Genomic DNA, 17,953 nt, shown 5'->3' on the forward strand with positions numbered 1-17,953 from the left:
TGAGGATCCAGGGTCATGTGCAGGTAGGCAGAGCTGGCTGGGTAGGTATAGTTTGAGGACCCAGGGTCATGTGCAGGTAGGCAGAGCTATCTGCTCCGTATGGTTTGGGGACTGAAGTCAAGCACAGGTAGGCAAAGCCTGTGCTAGGTACAGTGTAAGAAGCCAGGGTCATGGACAGGTAGGCAGAACTGTTCCATTGGGTATGGTCTCAGGACCTGGAATCGAGCCCAGGTAGGCAGAAGGTGTGAGGAGATAGAGTCGTGCACAGGTAAGCAGACCTGGTTTGCACAAGGAGCCAGGGTCAAGAACAGGTAGGTAGATGTGGTCTAGGTATGGTCTGAAGGTCCAGGGTCGTGAGCAAGTAGGCAGGTAGGGCATGGTTAGGTATGGTCCAGTGATCCAGGGTCAAGCACAGGTAGGTAGAACTCGTCCTCTGAGTACAGTCCAAGGATTAAGAGTCAAGCACAGGTACAGTACAAGGAACCAGGGTCGAGAGCAGGTAGGTAGAGGGGGCCCACACGGTGCAGCCTGGGGAACCAGGGACATACAGGTAGGCAGAGCCCGGTCTGTCAGGTATGGTCTCAGGATCCAGGGTCAAGCACAGGTAGGCAGAGCCCGGTCTGTCTGGTATGGTCTGAGGATCCAGGGTCAAGCACAGGTAGGCAGAGCCCGGTCTGTCAGGTATGGTCTGAGAGTCCAGAATTGCGTACAGGTAAGCAGAGCTGGTCCGCCAAGTGCAGTCTAAGGATCCAGGGTCACGTACAGGTAGGCAGCACTATCCGCTTGAGTCTGAGGACTCGAGCACAGGTAGGCAGAGTTGGCCCACACGGTGTATCATAAGGAGCCAGGGTCAAGTGCACAGGTAAGCAGAGCTGATCCACTCGGGACAGTGCAAGGACTCAGGGTCATGTACAGGTAGGCAGAGCTGGTCTGTCAGGTATGGTCTGTCCAGGGTGGTGTACAGGTAGGCAGAGGTGTCTGGTTAGACATGGTCTGAGGATCCTGGATCCAGGTAGGCAAAGCTGGTCTGCTAGGTACAGCATAAGAAGCTGGTGTCATGTACAGGTAGGCAGAACTGTTCTGCTGGGTATGGCCTGAGGACCCAGAATTAAGCACAGGTAGGCACTAATCCACTAGGTAAGATCTGAGGAGATAGAGCCACTCACAGGTAAGCTGAGCTGGTTCACACACGGAGCCAGGGTCACATACAGGTAGGTAGAGCTGGCCCTCTTGGCACAGCCTCAGAACCCAGGGTCATATACACGTGGGCAAAGCTGGTCTGTAAGATGTGGTCTGAGGAGCCAGGGTCGTGGTCAGGTGGGTAGAACTGGTCTGCTAGGTATGGTCTGAGGATCCAGGGTTAAGCCCAGGTAAGCAGAGCTGGGCCACTTGGTAGCACAAGGAGCCAGGGTCATGGTCAGGTAGGTAGAACTGGTTCATAATGGATGGTCTGAGGAGCCAGGGTCAAGCCCAGGTAGGCAGAGCTGGTCTGTCAGGTATGATCTGAAGGTCCAGCTTGTATCCAGGTAGGCAGAACTGGTCCATTAGGTATAGCACATGAAACCAGGGTCATGTACATCCTGGTTCCCTGGATCTGGTCTGACAATCCAGGGTCATGTACAGGTAGGCAGAGCTGGCCCAGCAAGTGTGTTCTGAGGAGCCTGGGTCGGAGGCAGGTAGGCAGGCAAAGCTGGTTTGGTAGGTATGGCAAAAGGAGCCAGGGTCAAGTACAGGTAGGTAGAGGTGGCCTGCCAGGTGCGGACTCAGGGTTATGTACAGGTAGGCAGAGCTGGTTTGTAAGATCTGGTCTGATGAGCCAGGGTCAAGTACAGGTAAGCTGAACTGGTCTACCAAATGCAATCTGAGGACCCAGGGTCAAGAACAGGTAGGCAGAGCTCATCTGCCAGGTATAGACTGGATCCAAGGTAATGTCCATGTTGGCTGAGGTAGTCTACTAAGTATGGTCTGAGGAGACAGGGTCACATTCAGGTAGGCAGAATTGTTGTCGGTATGACCTGAGGACTCAGGGTTAAGCCCAGGTAAGCAGAACTGGTTCACTGGGCACAGCATGAGGAGCCAGGGTCATACACAGGTGGGTAAGTTGGTCTGTCAGGTACGGTCTGAAGGTCCAGGGTTATGTACAGGTAGGCAGAGCTGTCTGGTTATGAATGGTCCAAGGATTCAGGATCAAGCACAGGTAGGCGGAGCTAGTCCATCAGGTACTGCACGTGAGGCCAGGGTCATATACGTGTAGGCAGAGCTGGTCCCCTAGGTATGGTCTGATGATCCAGGATCGTGTACATGTACGCAGAGCTGGTCCACTAGGTATGATCGGAGGATCCAGGGCCATGTACAGGTAGACAGAGCTGTTCGCCAGGTATGAACTGAGGTCCAGGGTCATGTACAGGTAGGCAGAGCTGGCCCAGCAAGTGTGTTCTGAGGAGCCCAGGTCAGAGGCAGGAAGGCAAAGCTGGTCTGCCAAGTGTAGTCTTGAGAAGGCCTAAGGATCAGGGTCACATGGGCAGAGGTGTGTAAACATGATCTTAGGTGGGTTTTTGCCCCCTGGGTTCAGGTACAAGTTGGCATCCCTGGACTTGTTAGTTGAAATGAGTGGGGCAAGATCTAGTCCAGAAATATATAATTGGTGTGACTGGTAAGGCCTGAGAAGGTGACTCAGACACAGGTGGGACCCTCAGTGGTAAGACCAGGCTTGAACACAGATAGGTAGATGTGACTCTTTAAGGTGTTGGATTCAGGCAGAGGTATATACCCCTGGTCTTTTGGTGATGGCTGAAGGACCGGGGTTAAGCCTGGATTGGTAGAGTGACTTCTGGTCACGCATTGGGGTCTTCTGCAGGTAGGTGGAACTCTGGGGTCATAGGTGATCTGAGGGCTCTTAGTTGGAGTAGGTGGAGGTGACTCTCTCAAGCTCTTAGTTGAGTAGGTGGAGGTGACTCTCTCAAGCAAGGACTTTGGTCCTTGCAGGTGAAATCCTTGGAGCATGATTCTGACCCAGGTCATAGAGGTTAGGCCTGGGGTTAATCACAAGTAGGTAGAACCATAGCTCTTAGGTGGGGCCTGCTGAGCACAGATATGCAGAGATTTTTGCTTCCGATGAGGTCTGAGACTCCCTGCTGAGGTTTTGATGCCCAGGTTAAGCAGGGACTGATACAGCATCAGATCTCTCGGCGAGATCCTTTGGGAAGGTGTGAGGAGTCTGGAGCTGGGCTCAGGGAGGTGGCCTGGGTCTGCGGGTTGAGATGTAAGGGGTCAAGGTTAGGCACAGCCAGGTACGTGAAGCCTGGTTCATGAGCTGAGCTGTCTGGAGCCTGTCTCTGACAGGTATATAACCCTGTGGTATGAGATACTGGAGTCAGACATAGGTAGGCAGAGTTAACCTCACAGGTGAAGCCCTTGTATCATTGCCCAGGGTTTCTATGTGGACCTGCCTTTGTCAGTGAGTCTGTCACATGGGTAGAGGTATATAAACATGATCTTAGGTGTGTTTTTGCCCCCAGGGTTCAGGTACAAGTTGGAATCCCTGGACTTGTTAGATGAAATGAATGGGGCAAGATCTAGCCCAGAAATACCTAATTGGTGTGATTGGAAGGCCTGAGAAGGTGGTTCAGACACAGGTGGGACCCTCAATGGTAGGGTCGATCAGAACACTTAAGTGGGTAGCGTGGACTGTCACTGAGGGAAAGCCAGAGTGATCGTAGTTATGTTTACCTAGGTCTGCCTGGGGAGGTCTGTGGAGCCCTTGGGTTCAGGTAGGAGACGTAGAATACGCTGAGCCATGTCAGCCACCTGTCCCCAGCACCCTGGTCTGGTGTGATGGGCAGTGTTGCAGAGGCCAGGGGATCTGTAACCAGTCCGGGGTGTAGTCTGTCACATTGGGGTCTGATTGGCAGGGTCTGAACTAACCACGTGTGGAAAGAGATTGCATTATACCTGGTTGGAGAAGGTGAGGTCTGAGGCTAGTGAGGCTCAGAACTTAGAACTGACTCAGGTGCTACGTCTTTAAGGTGTGTTCTGAACTCACTGCAGGTAAAGGTGAGGTCTAGCAATCTGTGTCTGCAGCTTGAGGTTTCAGAGGCTCAAATCAGATACTGGCTTTGCTGGGCTCTTCCCAAAACAAACGTCAAGTCTGAGACCCTGCCCTCAGCCAAGGTCAGCAGCCTGGAATCTGTCAGTCTGCGCCCTGGCCGTCTACTCAGTCCTGGGTTTGAGTGTATTGGGTGAGATCTGAGAGCCTCTGTCAGGCATAGTGTGGTCTATGGGACTGTGACTGTCAGGTCAGATTCCCCCAAACCCCAGACCCTTTCTAAGTAAAGAACCTCATCATATTCATCTTTATTACCCAAGCCAGAAACGTCTGATCCTTTCTTGACCCTCTCATCCTTCCAATTCCTCCTGTTTAACTGAACATCCTGAGTCAGTGTGTGCATCCCTGCCACCCCCATCCAGGGTGACATCATTCTTTGGACGACCTCTGGGGCTCCTGTGTGGTTTCCTGCTTCCATTCCCACCTCACCCACAGACTTCTTGGTTCTCTAGCCTTGCCTCTCTCAATTTCTGCCCACCAGTTTATCACTCCTTCCTTCATCTTCAAAATTGTGCTACCCGTTTTCCTGCCCAGCCTTTCTCAGTGGGCTTTCAGGAGAGCATTAAATCCTAATGCCCCAAGGCAGCCATTGGATATAATGAAGTAACATCTCTCTTTTGCATCTGGAAGGATGCTAGCCTTGGACCAACCTTGGGAGTATGGAGAAACTAAGTCATTCAAAGCATTTTCTGTGGGGCTTAATTCTCTCACTGTTGAGAAAGGCTGTTCTTGCTACACAAGCTTTGCATATGCTCTTCTGGCTCCTGGAATCCTCCTCCCTCTGTGCTTCCCTGAGTAATACTTGCCCATTCTTCACATCTAGGCTGAAGCACCTTCAGAGTCCTTTTATTATTGGTTTCAGTATTGTATTCCTGTCGCCTTTATCTCATTTTCACATATATTGGCATGATTGTTTCATTTATATCTTTCACCCCCATGGATTGTTGGCACTGCCTATGCTAGGAACTTGGTGGGTACTCCATAAATAGTTGTTAGGAGGATGTGATTGGAGCGCTGAGGATTCCGATGGTACAAAGTGGAATCTGCAGTGTGCCATGGGAGGGCACAGTGTGAATGGCAGGTCTTGGTGTGTCTTGGGCTGAGGCTGAAGATCAGTCAAGTCCAGGTATGAGCTGCTGGGCCTGTCAGTGTCCCAGGAAGCAGGGCTGGCACAGGTAGGAGGAGCTGTGTCTGTCAGTACAGAGGAGTCGGGGATGGGCTCAGGTACAAGGCACTGGGTCTCTCATTGTCAGAAGAGGCAAGACCAGACCCAGGTATGATGCACTGGGTCTGAGGAGCAGTGGCCACAGTCAGGTAGGTCTTTGGTTGCTCAGGGTAGCATGGGCACAGGTAGAAGGTTAGTGTTGACAGAGGCTGGACACAGGCATGAGTCACTGGCTCTGTTGATGTCCTAGGAGGCATGACCAGACACAGGTATGGGATTCTGATTTGTCAGTGTTCAAGGAGGTGGGCTAGGCACTGGATCTGTTGGTGTCTGAGGAGGCTGGACCTGGCTCACCTATGAGGCCCTGGGTCTGTCAGTGTCTGGGGAGGACAGACCTGGTGCAGGTATGAGACCCTGGGTCTGTCAGTGTCTGGTGAGGCCGGACCTGTGCAGGTATGGAGGCCTGGATCTGTTTGTCTGGTGAGGCCAGACCTGTGCAGGTATGAGGTCTGGGTCTGTTGGTATCTGAGGAGGCTAGACCTGTGCAGGTGTGCGGCCCGGGTCTGTTGGTGTCTGGGGAGGCCGGCCGGACCTGGTGCAGGAATGAAGCCCAGATCTGTCAGTGTCTGAGGAGGCCAAACCTTGCCCAGGTATGAGGCCTCGGTCTGTCGGTGTCTGGTGAGGCCAGACCTGTGCAGGTATGAGGCCCGGGTCTGTCGGTGTCTGGGGAGGCCAGACCTGTGCAGGTATGAGGCCCGGGTCTGTCGGTGTCTGGTGAGGCCAGACCTGTGCAGGTATGAGGCCCAGGTCTGTTGGTGTCTGGGGAGGCCAGACCTGTGCAGGTATGAGGTCCGGGTCTGTTGGTATCTGAGGAGGCTAGACCTGTGCAGGTATGAGGCCCGGGTCTGTTGGTGTCTGGGGAGGCCGGCTGGACCTGGTGCATGTATGAAGCCCAGATCTGTCAGTGTCTGAGGAGGCTACACCTTGCTCAGGTATGAGGCCCGGGTCTGTCGGTGTCTGGTGAGGCCGGACCTGTGCGGGTATGAGGGCCTCCAGCTCTGTCGGTGTCTGGGGAGGCTGGCCGGACCTGGTGCAGGTATGAAGCCCAGATCTGTCGGTGTCTGAGGAGGCCAGACCTTGCTCAGGTATGAGGCCTGGGTCTGTCGGTGTCTGAGGAGGCTGGAGCTGGTTCAGGTATGAGGCCCAGGTCTGTCGGTGTCTGTGGAGGCTGGACCAGTGCATGTGTGAGGCCCAGGTCTGTCAGTGTCTGGGGAGGCAAAACCTTGCTCAGGTATGAGGCTCAGGTCTGTCAGTGTTTGAGGAGGCTGGAGCTGGTTCAGGTATGGGGCCCAGGTCTGTCGGTGTCTGGTGAGGCCAGACCTGTGCAGGTATGAGGGCCCCCAGCTCTGTCGGTGTCTGGGGAGGCTGGCCGGACCTGGTGCAGGTATGAAGCCCAGATCTGTCAGTGTCTGAGGAGGCCAGACCTTGCTCAGGTATGAGGCCCGGGTCTGTCGGTGTCTGAGGAGGCTGGAGCTGGTTCAGGTATGAGGCCCAGGTCTGTCGGTGTCTGGTGAGTCTGGACCTGTGCAGGTAGGTGGCTCGGGTCTGTCGGTGTCTGTGGAGGCTGGACCAGTGCATGTGTGAGGCGCAGGTCTGTCGGTGTCTGAGGAGGCCAGACCTTGCTCAGGTATGAGGCTCGGGTCTGTCGGTGTCTGGGAAGGCCGGACCAGTGCAGGTATGAGGCCCGGGTCTGTCAGTGTCTGGTGAGTCTGGACCTGTGCAGGTATGAGGCCCGGGTCTGTTGGTGTCTGGGGAGGCCGGACCTGTGCAGGTATGAGGCCCGGGTCTGTTGGTGTCTGGGGAGGCCGGCTGGACCTGGTGCAGGTATGAAGCCCAGATCTGTCAGTGTCTGAGGAGGCTAAACCTTGCTCAGGTATGAGGCCCGGGTCTGTCGGTGTCTGGTGAGGCCGGACCTGTGCGGGTATGAGGGCCCCCAGCTCTGTCGGTGTCTGGGGAGGCTGGCCGGACCTGGTGCAGGTATGAAGCCCAGATCTGTCGGTGTCTGAGGAGGCCAGACCTTGCTCAGTTATGAGGCCTGGGTCTGTCGGTGTCTGAGGAGGCTGGAGCTGGTTCAGGTATGAGGCCCAGGTCTGTCGGTGTCTGTGGAGGCTGGACCAGTGCATGTGTGAGGCCCAGGTCTGTCAGTGTCTGGGGAGGCAAAACCTTGCTCAGGTATGAGGCTCAGGTCTGTCAGTGTTTGAGGAGGCTGGAGCTGGTTCAGGTATGAGGCCCAGGTCTGTCAGTGTCTGGTAAGGCCAGACCTGTGCAGGTATGAGGGCCCCCAGCTCTGGCGGTGTCTGGGGAGGCTGGCCGGACCTGGTGCAGGTATGAAGCCCAGATCTGTCAGTGTCTGAGGAGGCCAGACCTTGCTCAGGTATGAGGCCCGGGTCTGTCGGTGTCTGAGGAGGCTGGAGCTGGTTCAGGTATGAGGCCCAGGTCTGTCGGTGTCTGGTGAGTCTGGACCTGTGCAGGTAGGAGGCTCGGGTCTGTCGGTGTCTGATGAGGCCGGACCTGTGCGGGTATGAGGGCCCCCAGCTCTGTCGGTGTCTGGGGAGGCTGGCCGGACCTGGTGCAGGTATGAAGCCCAGATCTGTCGGTGTCTGAGGAGGCCAGACCTTGCTCAGTTATGAGGCCAGGGTCTGTCGGTGTCTGAGGAGGCTGGAGCTGGTTCAGGTATGAGGCCCAGGTCTGTCGGTGTCTGTGGAGGCTGGACCAGTGCATGTGTGAGGCCCAGGTCTGTCAGTGTCTGGGGAGGCAAAACCTTGTTCAGGTATGAGGCTCAGGTCTGTCAGTGTTTGAGGAGGCTGGAGCTGGTTCAGGTATGAGGCCCAGGTCTGTCGGTGTCTGTGGAGGCTGGACCAGTGCATGTGTGAGGCCCAGGTCTGTCAGTGTCTGGGGAGGCAAAACCTTGCTCAGGTATGAGGCTCAGGTCTGTCAGTGTTTGAGGAGGCTGGAGCTGGTTCAGGTATGAGGCCCAGGTCTGTCGGTGTCTGGTAAGGCCGGACCTGTGCAGGTATGAGGGCCCCCAGCTCTGTCGGTGTCTGGGGAGGCTGGCCGGACCTGGTGCAGGTATGAAGCCCAGATCTGTCAGTGTCTGAGGAGGCCAGACCTTGCTCAGGTATGAGGCCCGGGTCTGTCGGTGTCTGAGGAGGCTGGAGCTGGTTCAGGTATGAGGCCCAGGTCTTTCGGTGTCTGTGGAGGCTGGACCAGTGCATGTGTGAGGCCCAGGTCTGTCGGTGTCTGAGGAGGCCAGACCTTGCTCAGGTATGAGGCTTGGGTCTGTTGGTGTCTGGGAAGGCCGGACCAGTGCAGGTATGAGGCCCGGGTCTGTCAGTGTCTGGTGAGTCTGGACCTGTGCAGGTAGGAGGCTCGGGTCTGTCGGTGTCTGGGGAGGCCGGACCAGTGCAGGTATGAGGCCCGGGTCTGTCAGTGTCTGGTGAGTCTGGACCTGTGCAGGTATGAGGCTCAGGTCTGTCGGTGTCTGGGGAGGCCGGACCTGTGCAGGTATGAGGGCCCCCAGCTCTGTCGGTGTCTGGGGAGGCTGGCCGGACCTGGTGCAGGTATGAAGCCCAGATCTGTCAGTGTCTGAGGAGGCCAGACCTTGCTCAGGTATGAGGCCCGGGTCTGTCGGTGTCTGAGGAGGCTGGAGCTGGTTCAGGTATGAGGCCCAGGTCTTTCGGTGTCTGTGGAGGCTGGACCAGTGCATGTGTGAGGCCCAGGTCTGTCGGTGTCTGAGGAGGCCAGACCTTGCTCAGGTATGAGGCTTGGGTCTGTTGGTGTCTGGGAAGGCCGGACCAGTGCAGGTATGAGGCCCGGGTCTGTCAGTGTCTGGTGAGTCTGGACCTGTGCAGGTAGGAGGCTCGGGTCTGTCGGTGTCTGGGGAGGCCGGACCAGTGCAGGTATGAGGCCCGGGTCTGTCAGTGTCTGGTGAGTCTGGACCTGTGCAGGTATGAGGCTCAGGTCTGTCGGTGTCTGGGGAGGCCGGACCAGCCACAGTAAGGTCTTTGGTTGAGTCTGTGGCTCTGGTCAGTCCATGTGTAGTTAGTGCTGTTGGTCAGCCCAACAGCTGCCAGCGCCTGGCTTGCTGTTGCTTCTCAGAGGTGGGTTGGGCCAGGCCCTCTGCAGAGGTGGGCTGCACCTGTGGAAGAGCATGGCTCCCGGGGACAAGTTTCTTGGCAGGAGGGAGGGGGGGCGGGGTGTGGCAACCCTTCCTCAGCGCCTTTTCCTGTCTCTTCTAGTGGGTGGGAGGCCGCTACTCGCTGTGGTCAGCCATCGGACTCTCCATTGCCCTGCACGTGGGTGAGTGTGTGTGTTCTGTGTCTCTGTCCCGGAGACGCTGCTGCAGTCTGAGGTAGGGGTGGGGGCTCGTGTCCCCAGATGCCCTTCTGTTCCCACAGGCTGCTGGCCTCTCTGCCCTTGATGGGAGCCTTTCTCCCAGGTCAGATGGGAAAGGCCGAGTGACCCTTGGGATTTGCAGGTTGGCCTTTCTCCCTGCCCCTCACAACTGTGGTCCAGCTCATTCCCCACGCCAGGTGGAGTTACAGCTGCCTTTGAGCTCAGGACTGACTCTGATTAGAGAGGCTTTCCACAGGCCCTCGTCCTCCCACTTGTTGCTTCTGACTTCCCCTCCAGCCTTCCCCTGGTTCTAGAAGCAGCTGTGTCCATGGCCTGGAGGCACAGGGCGCGATCATTTCTGTTGACGCTGCTTTTTGTGTCGCAGGATTTGACAACTTCGAGCAGCTGCTGTCGGGGGCTCACTGGATGGTAAGTGCTGAGGCCCGAGTTCCGCGGCAGGCGCCGGCCAGCGGCACGTAGGTTGGTGCGGCTCCCTCCCCCTCGGCAGCTGCTCAGCCCCCTCCGCCCTGCTCTCCTCGCAGGACCAGCACTTCCGCACGACGCCCCTGGAGAAGAATGCCCCGGTGCTGCTGGCTCTGCTGGGCATATGGTACATCAACTGCTTTGGGTGTGAGACGCACGCCATGCTGCCCTATGACCAGTACCTGCACCGCTTTGCTGCCTACTTCCAGCAGGTACCAGCTGCCGGGCCAGGCCGTGGGTCAGGGCCCTGAGCCCAGGTTACCGCTCCTCCTAGGGCCTTTCCCTCGCTAGCCTCGGGCATGTCCAAGGCCCACCGTGCTCCCCCTCTCCTGGTGAATCTCTAACCAGGATCCATGTCAGTCAGGTTGGCCTACCACGGGAGGGGCGTGACTGGCTGTCACGGTGTCGTGGCCGGTCAGGCTCTGGCGTGGCTCAGGGCATGTGCCTCAACCGGGTCACTTCTTTCTTGGACATCACCTGTTAGACTGGGGCCACGGCCTGCGACCCCCATAGTTTGCACTGCCTTTGCCTCCCTCCAGAAAAGCAAGGTTACACCCAGGCTGTGGTGCCTCTTTGGGCTTCTCACAGCCCTCTGCCCCTGGAATCTCCATAGCCCCCTTGAAGCAGTGGATTCTGTGACTGGAGGAGGGGCTGAGGCCAGCCCCAAGACCAGAGTCTGGTTGAGGTGATGACCATCAAATGCAGTACAGCCTGGACCCCAGCCTGCCTTAAGAAATCACTTAAAGATTTTGTGACCAGTGTCTGCTCTTAGGAAGGTCCTCCCTGTACTGCCATACCTGCCTTCCCCTAGTGATGGGTCCTCCCTGGACCTGCATTCCTACCTTCTCCTGGTCATGGGTCAAAGGCAAAAAGCTTGTGACTTCTGCCCTCCCAGGTGAGGACACAAAAGGATCTCACGGGGCAGGGCAGGCATGTCTGGTGCGTCCTAGGCAGGTTTTGGGGATGGTGCGTGAAGAGCAAGACTTGCAGATCGAGGGCTGGGTTTCTGGCCCTGTTCCAGGGTGACATGGAGTCCAATGGGAAGTACATCACCAAGTCCGGCGCCCGTGTGAACTACCAGACAGGCCCCATTGTGTGGGGGGAGCCAGGGACCAATGGCCAACACGCCTTCTACCAGCTCATCCACCAAGGTAGGGCCCACCTGGCCAGGGCAGGAGTGCTACTAGGGATGGGGAGGGCCTGCCGGCAGAGCCCCCCTCCATCAGATGAGGGTTCCCTTGTAGACCGTGTGGGTGGCTCCCATGGTGGGGGTAGGTACCTGAGTGACTGCCGTGCCCTTCACAGGTACCAAGATGATACCCTGCGACTTCCTCATCCCGGTCCAGAGCCAGCACCCCATAAGGAACGGTTTGCATCACAAGGTAAAAACACTCTTCCTGACCCTCTTCAGCTGTCTTAGATTCACATCACACCCAGACCTCTTAAGACTGATGCATTAGTCAGCACTGACTAGTTTTCTGTTCCTGTCACCACAGGCTTAGTGGCTTAAAAACAACACTCATTTATTGTCTTGGGTTTCTTTGGGCCGCAGTCCATCATGCTTGCTGGGTCTCTGCTGAGGGTCTCAGGCTGAAGTCAGGGTATCCGCAGGGTTATGTTCCTTTTTGGAGGTTCTGGGGGGCAGCCTTTTCCTCATTCATTCAGATTGTTGGTAGAATCTATTTCCTTATCAGTTCATTTGCTCAGTTGTGTCCGATTCTTTGTGACTCCATGGACTATAGCACACTAGGCTTCCCTGTCCATCACCATCTCCCAGAGCTTGCTCAAACTCATCAATCAAGTCAGTGATACCATCCAACCATCTCATCCTCTGTCATCTCCTTCTCCTGCATTCAGTCTTTCCCAGCATCAGGGTCTTTTCGAAGAAGTCAGTTCTTTGCATCATGTCACCAAAGTATAGGAGTTTCAGCTTCAGCATCAGTCCTTCCAATGAATATTCAGGACTTACTTCCTTTAAGATTGACTGGTTTGATCTCCTTGCAGTCCAAGGGACTCTCAAGAGTTTTCTCTAACACCACAGTTCAAAATCATCAGTTCTTGAGTGCTCAGCTTTCTTTATGGTCCAACTCTCACATCCATACATGACTACTGGAAAAACCATAGCTTTGACTAGATGGGCTTTTGTCAACAAAGGTCTATGCTTTTTAATATGCTCTCTAGGTTGGTCATAGCTTTTCTTCCAAGGAATGAGCATCTTTTAATTTCATGGCTACAGTCACCATCTGCAGTGATTTTGGAGCCCCCAAAAATAAAATCTCTGTTTCCTTGGTTTCCCCATCTATTTGCCATGAAGTGGTGGGACCAGATGCCATGATCTTTGTTTTTGGAATGTTGAGTTTTACCATTTCCCTATGTTGTAGGACCAAGGTCCAGTTTCTTTGCTGATAGCTGGGAGCCGTGCTCAACTTCTAGAAACCCTTTTGGCTCTTGGTCTCAGAACCTGCAGGGATGGGCTAAGTCCATCTGATGCTTCAATTTTGTCCTGCCTCTTCTTCAGTTGCATGTCTCTATTTTTAAGGGCCATGTGATTACATTGGGTCCACCCAGATAATCTCCTTATCGTAAGGTCTGTAACCTTAGCTCCAAATCCCTCTACCAAATCCCTTTTGCCATGCTGTGCACACAGGCATTAACAGCAGGGGGCAAAGATCAGGGATTCAAGATCTTGTCTGCCACAGCAGCAAGGGGAAAACCACCCCACTCCGGAGGTGACAAGAATCCTTGAAGGGGACTGCTCCTGCCTTATCTCCGGTGTGCAGAGTAGTACAGGTTACTGTGGGCACAAGCTTTGGACTCGGTGTCCTGGGTTTGAATTCTGATTCTTCCCGTCTGTTCCTCTGTCTTGGATTCAGTGCTGTTGACTTGAAGAAACTGAGGCTCAGCTAGAAAAGAGAGATGATGCCTCTGCCCCTTACAGTCTTAAAAGATAAACATTGGTAAAGTTTTTAAACGGCCGCTCAGCAAGTAGTACATAGTCCTTGAAGGGTACTTATTGTTGTTACCTAGTTTCTGGTGTCCTTGGATGTGCTCTGTTGTCCCCACTTGTTCCAAATAAGCTCTAGAGTTGGAGGCAATCAGGCTGACCCCAACTGTTGAGACTCACCCCAACTGGGCAGTGCCAGGCAGTCTCATCTGTCTGCCTGAAGCTCATACAGTGCTTCACAATGGTACTTGATGTCTCTCTCGTCAGATCCTCCTGGCCAACTTCTTGGCCCAGACTGAGGCCCTGATGAGGGGGAAGTCGACAGAGGAGGCCCGGAAGGAGCTACAGGCTGCTGGAAGGAGTCCAGAGGACTTTGAGAAGCTGTTGCCCCACAAGGTCAGTGCTTCTCTTGGACTGGGCTTTGGGGTGGCATCCTGGAGCCGGAAGGATGAAGTTGTGTGGCCGTGGACGGGGGCTCGGGGAGCACTGTCCTGTCCTGCACAGTAGGGGGGGCTGTCCTCATGGACCTGCCCACCCCAGCCTTGGGCAGGGGGTGCTTCCCTTCTGAAGAGCTGGGGGCCACGACTAACTGGAGGACATTCCTGGGTGTTTTCTGAAGGTCTTTGAAGGAAATCGCCCGACCAATTCTATAGTGTTCACCAGACTCACGCCATTCATTCTTGGAGCCTTGATTGGTGAGTAAGCGGGGAAGGTCTCAGCTTGGGGTAGGTCTGAGTGGGCTAGGGGAACCCTAACGTGCTTCCCTCCACATGTACCCCCTCCACAGCCATGTATGAGCACAAGATCTTCATTCAGGGCGTCATCTGGGACATCAACAGCTTTGACCAGTGGGGGTGAGTTGCTGGCTCGAGGGGAGGGTAGGGAATGCCTACCCGAGGTGAGTTGGCTTGTGGATTTCACTAGTAATGCTGGAAGCCTCCTCATACCCTTATTTCTCCTCTCCCTGGCAGAGTGGAGCTGGGAAAGCAGCTGGCTAAGAAAATTGAACCTGAGCTTGACGGCAGCAGCCCAGTGACTTCTCACGATTCTTCCACCAATGGGCTGATCAACTTCATCAAGCAGGAGCGCGAGGCCAGAAGCTAATAAACTCGTGCCCAGCAGTAGCCCCTGTTGTGACTGGTCCTTCTTGTCTGCCTGCCCAGAGTCTGCACTGCACGGTCCTGCCCAGAGCACCCTCTGGTTTTGGGCTTGGACCACAAGCCCTTTGGGGGAAGCTAGTCTGGAATTGCCACCCCTGCCCTCTCAGTGTCCACATCCTCTCTGTTATACAGTTGGCTGAAGTGTTTCAGTGCAACTGATTTTTCTGATCTATGTTTATCTTCGTGTACCAGGAAGAAAAATAAATATGTCACAAAGGAGGTCATGGGCTTAGCCTCTTTGTTGTGAGATGGGCTTTCTGCAGAAGTCAAGGTGCCCAGTAGGAAGAGTGGTTGCCTTGACTGAGGCTTGACTGTAATTGGTGAGCAGATCCACACTGGAAGATGGTCCCTTGAGGAGAGAGTAGGTGGAGCGGGGCACTGCCCATGTCTCAAGGGCAGCTTGGCCTCTGCAGCCGGATCTCTTCTCTGTCTTCTTACACTGCTCACCTTTGTGGCTTTGGAGGGACTGTATCCTTCTGTTTGATGAACGGTTTTTAAAACCACAGTGAGATTTTGTCTCTTTGGGTGAATTCCTGGCCCAGAGCAAGAGTGACTGCTAACTCCTGGCCAGGTGCCCAGGTAATTCTTTCCTTTTATAAGGTAGACATTGAAAAAAAAGGAATTTTGAACAAACTGCTTTTTTATTTTCTATTTAAGGTACTTCTATTCAATATATTAATACTTCTGGCCAACTTAGCTGAAAAGGAATTTCATTTAAAGAATTGATGGGACTCTCCATGTCGTCCAGTGGTTAAAAATCTGCCTGCCAATGCAGGGGACATGGGTTCAATCCCTGGTCCAGGAAGATTCCACATGCCACAGGGCAACTAAGCCCATATACCACATGGGCATGAGCTAAACTCTTACTGAGCTAAACTCTAGAGCCCAGGAGCCACAACTACTGAGCCTGAGCCCCACAACAGCAGAAACTGCAATAAGAAGCCCGTGCATCACTAAAGAGTAGCCTCAGCTCACTGCAATTAGAGAAAGACCTGGAGTGGCCACGAAGATCCAGCAGAGCCAAAAATGAAGTGAAGTGCAAGTCGCTCAGTCATGTCCGACTCTCTGCGACCCAGGGACTATACAGTCCATGGAATTCTCCAAGCCAGAATACTGGAGTGGGTAACCTTTCCCTTCTCCAGGGCATCTTTCCCTTCTCCAGGGCATCTTTCCAACCCAGAGACTGAACCCAGGTGCCTGCATTGCAGGCAGATTCTTCACCAGCTAAGCCACAAGGGATATACATAAATAAGCCAAAAATAAGTAAGTAAATAAGCCAAAAATTAAATAAGATTTAAAAAAACAATGATGAACAGAACCAATGGGCATGCTAGAGGCTGAGCTTTCCAGACCTACACCCTAGACCATGACAGAGAATGATCTGAACCAGGAAAACTACTGCCCCTCATAAGGCCCTGCTGCCCTCGACCCTGTCATCAGGGTGGCCTTCACCCCATCTTCTGGGCTGCCTGCATTTGAGTTGTCCTCTGGCTTGCTCATGTTCCTTCCTCAAAACAGGAAAAAGTCAGGACTTGTATTTTTTTGTTCTTATAAAGAGAAGAGAAACTGTACCCATGAAAGGAAGGAATACCCTGATTGTAAAGAGTGACCATATAGGTGCAAATATCCACCTAAAATAAGTAACAGAAATTGTCAGCACTTCTCATCTTCCTATTGGTGAAGTGAGATTCTTTTTTTATTCCCAAAGTGAATGTCCACTTCTCTCCCCACTTTTGCAGAACTGATAGAGGCTCTTCAACACTCAGGCTCTGTTGAAACCCCTGCTGACCCACCTTCTTAATACAGCTGATGAAAAGTGAGCTATATTCCCAGCAGAGGCACTTCCTCTTTACAAAAGAGCAAGCACACACAAAAAACTTAGAGGAAAGTTCTGGCAGCAGACTGTCTCAGGCTGACTTGGTTTCACACAAAGGATCTTGTAGCAGTGAGACCCCTGAGTTCTGGGCCAGCTGCCAAGTCTCACGTCAGGAGGAAGAGGACCTGGAAAACAATTGGCCACATGTCCCTTGGCCCTACCTTGTTCTGCTCATCACTGCCACTGTCATCACTCACAGCTTCCACTTACTGTGTAGCTGCCAGTTGTTGCGAGTCTTGAATAGTATATGAGTTCTCCAGAGGAGCAGAACCAATAGGATATATGTCTGTGTATCTCTATAGAGGTGAATGAGATTTCCTATGGGAGGAGGCTTACACGATTATGGAGGCTGAGAAATCCCCCAATATGCTGTCAACAAGCTGGAGACTCAGGAAAGCCAGGGGCATAATTCAGTTTGACCCTGAAGGCATGAAAACTAAGAGGCCACTGATGTTAAGGTCCAGAGTCTGAAGGCTTGAGAGCCAGGAGCTCTGATGTGCAAGGGCAGAAGACAGTTGTCCTGGCTCAAAGAGAGAAAATTCATCTTTACTCCATCTTTTTGTTCTCTTTGAGCTCTCAGTAGATTGGAGAATGCCCACTCACATTATAGAGGGCAGATCTTTATTCAGTCTACCAATTCAAGTGCTATTCTCTTCTGAAGCACCGTCATAGACAATCAGAGAAAATATGTTTTTATTAGCTATCTGGTCATGCTTTAGCCCAGTTAAGTTGACATGTAAAATTAACCATCACAGACAGCTCTTTGGGTGAGACTGAAGCAGTGTTCAACATCTTCATTCTGTATTTCCTCAAATATCAAATGTATCACCATTTGATGATTTCTGTGAGTTTGTCAGGAGGCCCAAACTCTACAAAATCATGAATTAAGTTAGACACTTCCAAGTCTCACACATGCAAGCACTCGTCCCAAGGACTTCACAATAATGCCAGTGTCAAAATTGCTTTTAAATTGCTTCTGGAATTCTGGAATGCAGTAGTAATTCACATACTGAAAATTCCTCTTAAGTAATAAGCCTTCATGCTGTGATCACACGTTGATGGAGAGGCTGTAATAGGTAGTGTTATGATATAATCAGATGACATTGGAGAGAGCACAGTAACTGGCAATCATCAATTTGATTACAAAAAATTTACCTTTTCCAGCATGTGGCCTTTTGCTGGAGGAGATCTTGCTATGTTAGCAAGAATAAGGGCTTTAAAAAAATTTTTTTTGGGGGGGCAGTCTTTTTTGGGAATCTTAGTTCTCTGACCAGGGATTGAACCCGTGCCTCCTGCAGTGGAAGCATGGAGTCTTAACCACTGGACCACCAGAGAAATCCCCAAGAAGAATTTTGAAGTTTGTTTCTTATTGCAGTAATTTAGAAATGTATCCTGGGAAACATTTAGCTAAAATTAACAAGTATCTACCAAGTCATCCAGCCATTTTGGAAGACATGACGAGAACAGCAAGATTGGACTTCACAGCACCTGTAAAGCCATCAGATTGGCAGTAATAAACTAGGAGTAAACAGGTTTCACCTCCAAGTCTTCCCTGGGGCCGGAGTCAAACATAAGGAGGCATCTGTGTCTTTTTTATTTTTATTTTTTTACATACCATGGTACAAAGCCTGAAAAAGTACTTCTGCAACATGCTTTTTTTTAAGTCCAATTTATTGAGGTGTAATTTACATATAGTAAAAGTTCATCTTCCTTTGGTGTACAGTTCTGACAATTCTGTCCAGTCATCTAGCCAGCACAAGTGAGATCTATAGCACTTCCATCACCCCAAGTTCTGGCACCCTTTCGTGGTCAATCTCTGCCCCCT

The 17,953-nt window shown here is 53.0% G+C and overlaps 1 protein-coding gene across 1 annotated transcript in view; it reads left to right on the plus strand.

Annotated features, from left to right (window-relative positions):
• GPI (glucose-6-phosphate isomerase) overlaps window positions 1–14,467 on the plus strand; it is a 31,589-nt gene extending 17,122 nt beyond the window's left edge. The window contains exons 10-18 of the mRNA XM_061138978.1: window positions 9,569–9,629; window positions 10,051–10,094; window positions 10,208–10,360; window positions 11,170–11,299; window positions 11,454–11,530; window positions 13,360–13,488; window positions 13,712–13,787; window positions 13,880–13,946; window positions 14,064–14,467. Coding sequence (XP_060994961.1) covers window positions 9,569–9,629; window positions 10,051–10,094; window positions 10,208–10,360; window positions 11,170–11,299; window positions 11,454–11,530; window positions 13,360–13,488; window positions 13,712–13,787; window positions 13,880–13,946; window positions 14,064–14,196 — 870 coding nt within the window. The 3' untranslated portion in view covers window positions 14,197–14,467. The remainder of the gene's footprint in view (window positions 1–9,568; window positions 9,630–10,050; window positions 10,095–10,207; window positions 10,361–11,169; window positions 11,300–11,453; window positions 11,531–13,359; window positions 13,489–13,711; window positions 13,788–13,879; window positions 13,947–14,063) is intronic.
• The last annotated feature ends 3,486 nt before the right edge of the window (window positions 14,468–17,953 follow it).

This window comes from Dama dama, chromosome 4, assembly GCF_033118175.1.
Source record: "Dama dama isolate Ldn47 chromosome 4, ASM3311817v1, whole genome shotgun sequence".
In the NCBI taxonomy this organism is placed as follows: Eukaryota; Metazoa; Chordata; class Mammalia; order Artiodactyla; family Cervidae; genus Dama; species Dama dama.